The sequence below is a fragment of the Anoplophora glabripennis genome, unplaced genomic scaffold, assembly GCF_000390285.2.
Source record: "Anoplophora glabripennis isolate ALB-LARVAE unplaced genomic scaffold, Agla_2.0 scaffold208, whole genome shotgun sequence".
Lineage (NCBI taxonomy): Eukaryota > Metazoa > Arthropoda > Insecta > Coleoptera > Cerambycidae > Anoplophora > Anoplophora glabripennis.
Window position 1 is genome coordinate 714,883 of NW_019416550.1, and position 7,814 is coordinate 722,696.

The 7,814-nt window shown below is 34.5% G+C and overlaps 1 protein-coding gene across 1 annotated transcript; it reads right to left on the minus strand.

The window, feature by feature from the left end:
* Positions 1-523: 523 nt before the first annotated feature.
* Positions 524-3,722, minus strand: LOC108908643 (2-acylglycerol O-acyltransferase 2-like). The gene is made up of 2 exons (XM_018712741.1): positions 2,939-3,722; positions 524-751 (listed from the first exon to the last, which is right to left on the minus strand). The coding sequence occupies exons 1-2, from the start codon at positions 3,720-3,722 to the stop codon at positions 594-596; spliced, it is 942 nt and encodes a 313-aa protein (XP_018568257.1). The 3' UTR covers positions 524-593.
* Between the last annotated feature and the right edge of the window lie 4,092 nt (positions 3,723-7,814).

Sequence of the window (7,814 nt, forward strand, 5' to 3'; positions counted from 1 at the left end):
AAATGATGTACTAAAGACTGTTTGGGCAGGTTGATGTCTATTTGGATATATTCGTCGGTATTCTCGGGCTGCTTGTTTGCCTGGCGTTCCCATTGGACAAAGACAATATCTGCATACTCTTCTTCAGTTGTAAATAAATGAAAATAAATTTTTTATTTAACACTTTAACGCTAAGTTTCAAATGAATAAACAAAATGACACAAATAATAACTGTTACAGCAACGATCATTTTTATTTGATTGAAATATGAAATTATATTTTTTAAAATGCTTTAACTTCTAAACAAAAACGAATCGGACGTATGTTTACATAAGAAAAAATGCTTGAAATTAACCTACCTAGGCTACCATCTGTCAAAGTTTGTTACAGAGCTTGTAGCACACCTTGAATGTAAAACACTGATCCAATAAGCAGTTTACACATATGAGCTATTTTCTTTTATTCATGATTTCAGAATTATAACGCGTTACCATCCGAAATCCAGCAACCTGATTCCATCGGATCGATTGTAACGCGTTATGATTCCGAAATCATGAATAAAAGATAAAAGGGCTTTGATATAAAATATGAGAATTATGACATAACGAATTTCATCATACTATTTCCAGATGTTTCTCTTCAGGTTTCTCCAAGTAGTTGTATTTCTGCTCCTCAAACATGTCCGTTAACTTCTTCACGAACTCTGCGTGGTAGTGATCCACCTGCTCTCTAGTTGGATCTTCTACTTTTGGTATTTCTATTGGAAAACCAACTGCAAAAAATAGTAATGTACGGTCCATGACAGAATAACTGTCATAAATATTTTCCAGGATAATACCACTTATTGATTCTGAGATAAAAATATTATGCAAGCAAAGAAGAAAATGTATTTTTAAAACTCGAATAGGTACTGTTATTTATTCTGTATTAATAATAAATTATAAATACGCCTTTGCAGATTGATGACTAATATTATTATTATACAGGGTGCAACTTTAAGTAGGGATCAATTCTATTGTGCTAATCTGAAATATATTTTTTTAAATCAAATAAATAGTCTATTTATATTTCATTTCTTAAACAGTACTTAAATACTTGTCTACACCTCCACTAGGCATCTTCCGAGTTCCGTTATATGAGAACGATTATCAGTGTTTCCAGTTATTACCTTTTTAAACTAATTGCATAAAACTAACGGAGTGGCAGAAAGCCAATCCGCAATAGAAAAGAAATGTACGTAATAAAAAATAAATAAAAATACTAATACGACAGGTTTAAAATATTTTTTTTTAAATCATTCACGTTTCTAATTACATCATTTGCTGCGATTTCACGTCAATATAAAATACCAGTGGAGTGCAAACTATATTTTCGAGACCATTTTCTAAAAAATAAATGTTAATAAATAACACTTTTGATCTGCACTTCCTTGTCGACTTTAAACGCAGTTTTTTTTAAAAAACGGTGCATCTCAGCGATATTCGACAAGTATATTTATGCTGAAAAATCATTGAGAATTTGAAAAATATTATTTATTTACCCCTTTACGCAGTGGCGTAACATTTATTTTTTAGGAAAGGGTCTCGAAAATATAGCAAATAAGTAATAGTAAGTATTTATTACCCATTTCTACGTACATAGTACGGTATAAAAACAAATATTCCATAAAAAGTTTTTACACAATTTATGGAACTCGTCAAAACTTAATTTATTCACATCCACCTTAAAACCCCTAAAATGACGTTATACAGGGTGTTTCAGGATTAAGTCGACACACTTTAAGGAGATATTCCTCATAAAATAATAAGAAAAAATCAAGTATAAATTTTTTTCCAGAGACGCTTCATTTTCGAAATATAGGACGTTAAAGAATTTTTTAAATACTTCTAAATGAAGAAGCCAAATTTGGTATGATACATCTTCTTATAAGATACCATTTTTCCATAGAAGTAGAAGTCCCGCAAGCAACCAGTGGCGGAGATGTGGGGATATGAGTCCCCATAACTCCGCCACTGGTTGCTTGCAGGACTACTTTTATGGAAAAATGGTATCTTATAAGAAGATGTGTCATGCCAAATTTGGCTTAAATAACCTTCTTCATTTAGAAGTTATTTAAAAAATTCGAATTTTTTTAAAAATCTTTAACGCTCTATATTTTGAAAATGAAGCGTCTCTGGAATAAAATTTATACTTGATTTGTTTCCTAATTTTTTATGGGGAATATCTCCTTAAAGTTTGTCGACTTAATCTTGTAACGCCCTGTATAATATTCATTTTATTATTTTGAGTGATACAAATTAAGGAAATGTCCGTAAAAAAATCATCAGCATTCCTGGTATTATACGAGTGAATATCAGAATGTTTACGAAATTTCCTTCTATTACGGTATATTTGCAATAGAGTTTCAAAAATACATATACAAGGCAGCGGCATGATACGATATTGCCTAAATAAGGGTTGACAAGGGATCCCATAGGGTTCACCCGTAAGAATGCGTATCGCTGATTATTGCAAAACAAAAATCCTATTAATTGAATTAGAATTACCCCACAATATTATCCCATAAGTTAAGTGGCTATGAACTATAGCAAAATGGACTGTCCTCAAAGTGTAGTTTGCACGCCACTGTTTTTTTGTATTTACGTGAAATCGCAGCAAATGATGTAGGTCCCCGTTAAAACTCCTCATATCAAATTAGAGAAAAATCCATTAATGTATCTCCGAGATATGCTTGAAAATCGTTTTTGTTTTTTTAACTTCAACACCCTGTGTCTCGAAAACTAAGCGTTTATGAGCAGCATTGTATATGACTTTTCCCCATTAATTTTCGTCGTAGAATCTAGTGGTAAAGTTTCTTTAACGGACACTCTGTATAATATCAATCCACCTGCCGTAACATAACAGGGCGCTGGATGGATAAAATACAAACGGCCAATGTTAATATATTGTTAGTACATACCTACGGTGGTAACTTTCCTTCTATGAGGCATCATCCCAAAGGAATACTGAAAGAAGCCCCTTCCAGTGTATAGAGGCAGCGTCACTCCGAACCATTTCCTAGACAATTCCTGTAGATATGTCACCCATGATCCTTGCAGCTCCTCAAACAGATCTACTTCGCCGAACGACACCACAGGCACCAATGACGTTCCATTCTTCAAAGCCAACCGCACAAAACCCCTCCTCTTTTTCAAGAAGATCGTGTAACGTCCCGGCTTACTGTACAGTGTTTCAGCTACTCCACCTGCTATCAAAGCACAAACATGACCACCTCCAGGAAGTCCCAGGACGTAATCTATCGATTTAGCCGAGGCGGATATACCTCCCAAAGATAGAGCTAGCTCTCTAAAAACCGGCATGACGTAATGTGGTGACATGGTCACACCATGAGGAACGTGGTGTGGGAAATAATGCTTAAAACCTCCCCATTCAGTGGCGAAGGCATTGAATGCTCCAGCGCACATTGCACCGTGAGGATAAATGCAGAACAAGTAGTTCCTCTTGGGGTCCAATTCCACTCCAGGTAATTTCTCGAAACGTAAAGGGAAATAATCTCTCGTATATTTCCACAACTGCCAAGACTGTAACCATTTGATTGGCCTCCCACCCCGTTCACTAACGTCTTTGTCTATCACGTAGATCCAAAAGAGGTATAGAACTGCCAGCCACCAAAATGTTGTGAATACTATGAGATATACAGTTATTAGGAATCCTATGATGATGGTGCCCAAAACTACGAACATCGTGGTTGCCACCGCAAGAGTTTGAAGGCGACGTTCTAGAGGGACATTCAGTGGCGCAAATTGTATACCGAAAAACTTCATCTGAAAAAGAAAAACATGAAAATGAGCAATAAATTTAAATAAAATGTGAAATCTGACTAAGCCTTTACTAGAATCCTAATATCGTAGCTTTGATTTTGGAAGCGAAAGTATAAAATGGAACAACTCAGGCTTGTAGGGACATTATGCTTATGATTATGACACAGTGAAGATGATAAAATATTCATTTTAGCTATTGGAATTTGTACAGTATTATCACAGAGTCTACAAGTGTCTATACTGTTAACTTTGTACTCTGCTAATATCAGGTATCCCTAAATGAACAATTTGATATAATGAATGATATAAAAAATATATATACTATGCCAATAATATATGCCCAGTACGATAAAAGAAAAAATGCAGTGTTTGAAAAAAATCCAGGATACATCATTTTAGAAAACATATGTAAAGTTTTATCTGGTACATATCAGGAGTTACCAGCAAATATATTAATATATAGTTCATGCCTCAACAATTTCTCATACTGACCATTGTCAACAGTGGACGTTGAACGGTCATTTTCCCTACACAAGTTAATAGTAAGTGATAAACGTCGCCGTTTCACTAAGGAAAACTTAGAAAAGTACGTAATAATATGTTTTAACTTCTTCCAATACGTCACGGGAGCCTTGTCTCAACCAGAGATATAGAGTGGGGAGAATGCTCTTACAACCTGCGCCAGCGGCTAATAACAATGGTCGCCATTTTGAACATCATGGTTGCCAACACAGATAAATTTTAGGGAAATTTAAATAGGAACAGGGAGAGGCAAATTTAAAATACAATACCAAAAATAAAGATTCAAATTATATGAGCAACATTTTATATTTTAATAGGTTTTTTTCTGAAATTGGTAAATATCTAAAAAAAAACTATTTTGAAATATAAAGATAAACTAGTATGAACAAATAATAATGATTTTACATATTTTATTTATTGATCATTAAATAATATTAACTTAGTTGTTTTCGTATTAGATGTCCCTGAATTTTTTCAGTATATTGTTTGCCTAAATTAAAAAATCTTATACGCATATATGCAGTAACAACACTTTTCGTTAGAATTAATAAATGACTTTCATGCGAGTGATACATTGTACTCTATTAAACTAGAGAACAGTTCTCCTGCACAATTATAAAATAGTTGTTGTACCACAGAAGTAACAAATACAATCATGAAATCCTTTTCATGTGGCAATTTATTTTCAGTGAATACTAAAAGTCGTCTTATTGCGGTAATTCTGAATATTTTTTCTTAATTTTATCAGGTGATATACTGAAATAATGTAACATGTAAGCTAAGCAATATAGTCATTGGTTGGGGTTGGAGACAAAATACATGTAAAGTGTATAACTCGCATAACCAAATTACTGTTTTTTCTAAAATGTATCTGTAACTAAGTTCGGTTTGAAAAAACTTTTCTCCTTGTGCTGCTATCAGTAGGTACTTGCAGAAGTATCTTGACTAGATGACAATTCACTAAAATAATAATATAGACTGCCAGGGAAAATAATATTTATTTAAAAAAATTAGTATTAACAAAAAATAATATTACCAATGGTTCTGGTTAAGCTTAGAACGCTCTGCCGTATCATCTAATGACATCGATGAAGTAAATGGAGCATTTTTTGTATGGTATGTAATGTTTCAACTGAATTTGTGGATGAAGCGTCGGCTTTATTAGTTAAATAGACTTCTAAATTTGGAACTGCATCAGACTTTTGGCGAATTTGACTTCCAGCATTCCAGCAAAACAAAACAAATTCATGTTCAAAATGGCGGCACTGGTAGTGTCCCTCGAAAATAGGGTGCGTAGAAGTCAATGAGCCTTCTCCCTACTCAATATCTCTGGTCTCAACACTAAGGTTTATCGGGTAAGTAGTGGCAATTAAATTTATATAGGTATTTTATCCTCTACTTAGCCTTGCTCTTTGGTAATATAAGATGTTGCGACATATTTTCTGTAAACATATTAATATTTTCATTCGTAATCTGACTACGGTCCTGTTAAACTCCGCGCCACACTAAGCCTACTCACAACACATATTTTTGCCATTAATGCAAAACAACCGATTTTGCTTAGATTTGATGTCGCTAAGTAAGACAATTATGACCGATTTTTGATCATCAAGATTTGAAGTTTTCAATTTGTATAATTCATTGCATAGGCGCGCTACAGACAGACCCAATTATTACAACAACCTGTAATGAAAAATCTAAATTACTAAAACTATTGAAGAAACCATAATTTCACCTTCATAGACAAACAGTCATCATCTGAAGCATCTCTTAAAATTCTCATGACATCTACTGGTTCCAAGACTTTCAATTTTTTAAATTTGTGACCATTGTTAATTTATTTAGCAATATAATTAGTTTGCAAACATTACGAAGCGTTATTTGATGATTAATCATCAGATATATTATCTATTCTGAAACATTAACTTTAGCGTCGAGTAATATTCACGGTTTTACTTTTTTCCTTCTCTAAAAAGTATCCCAGAAGTGCCTTTTTACTCACAACATCGACATTCTTTACGCTGTTCCACTTCCACGAAAGCACGTATATTCTTTTTCAGCCACGATTTTAGGATAATAGCTACCCCAGGCCCTCTAATGCATGTTTTTCCTTGTTTCGCGTCTGGAGGAAAGTTTTCTTCAAAATTCGTTTCCGCACATTTCTACTTTTAGTTTGCGCAGAACAAACAGGACAACACAAAGTTGAGCAGATTAGAACAATAGTTATTTATTACGCTGCGATTGTCCTTTTATAAATTAATATTGAAGAATATAGATTATACACGCCGCTAAAATACATGTATTACCGACTCCTAAAATTAATTCACCAATTGATAAAATATTATTTTATCGTCTAATACAATAGATAACTATTTATCTTTAATGTAGTGAACTAATTTCAATGAACCGATAAAATTTTATCTATTGGTCTTCTTTGAAAAGAAATTCCATTAGTGATGTTTATTCTTAATTGTATCCAAAGAGCAGCCAAATTGGATAAACGCGATAAGTGAATGTGTCTGAAAGGAGTCATACTTATGTTACTACATCTGTTATATTTTATCACATCTCTGCTCTCAAACTTTTTAACTGCATTTTGTCATCTTGATTTTACAGATCTAAAAGATATCAACGCATCAACACAACATCAAAACAAATATCACTAATTTGTTTTATAGCTGTCCGCTAATAATTATAAACATTTTTTTTAATCCTACACCTTAAAATAAGTATAATAATACATAACTGCGTGACCTTACAATAATTATCTGTTGCTACTTACTATGAGGCTGAATCCAGGCGAGGATTACATACTATAAATAAATATCCGCAATTGCATCAAATACGTAATATCTATTAACTTCTGCAAAGCGATGTACATACTCTGTATGCGGACACTTTGCAACATACATAGAATGAACTATGCAACACAATGCACACCGGTGTTATCAGACAGTTAGAAGTAGTTCTAGTATCCCTATACCACCTATACGACAAGAAAGTGCCTCTCTGTGACGTCAGCTAAAGTAGTTTCATTGGCAAACACACCACAATCATAGGCGAAGTCTGTACCTACATAATCTTCTATTCATCATCTATTCATCTATCATTTCTTTCATTAAATATTTGTACTGAACTGAAATTGATGTAGTGCCGCCGCCGCCATTATTCCATGGCTAGAAATTGGCCTCAATGATTTGGGATCGAGGGGGATTATCCCTCTTTATCCTGCCTCATCTCGTGTAGGCCTGGACAGCCTTCGTAGGTGGGCCCCATCCGTCGTCTACCCCGACCGCAAATGCGGCCGGTGTAGGCGCTTTGTGGGACCTCCTTTTGTCCTGGCTGGGCCCCGCCGGCTAGGGCCCTTTCTTCTGGCGCTCTTCTTGCTTCGCCGGCTCGTCTGTGTAAACCCCGGGGGTAGTGTCATGTTTATGTGTGGTATGGTTGGGTAGGGTAGTGCGGCTATGCAGCCTGGGATGCGCTTTGCTAAGG

Coding starts and splice junctions, on each gene's coding strand:
- LOC108908643 (XM_018712741.1), bottom strand. CDS start 3,722: ATGTTCGTAGTTTTGGGCACCATCATCATAGGATTCCTAATAACTGTA. Junction 752..2,938: donor AAGGAAAGTTACCACCGTAG/GTATGTACTAAC, acceptor TATTTTTTGCAG/TTGGTTTTCCAATAGAAATA.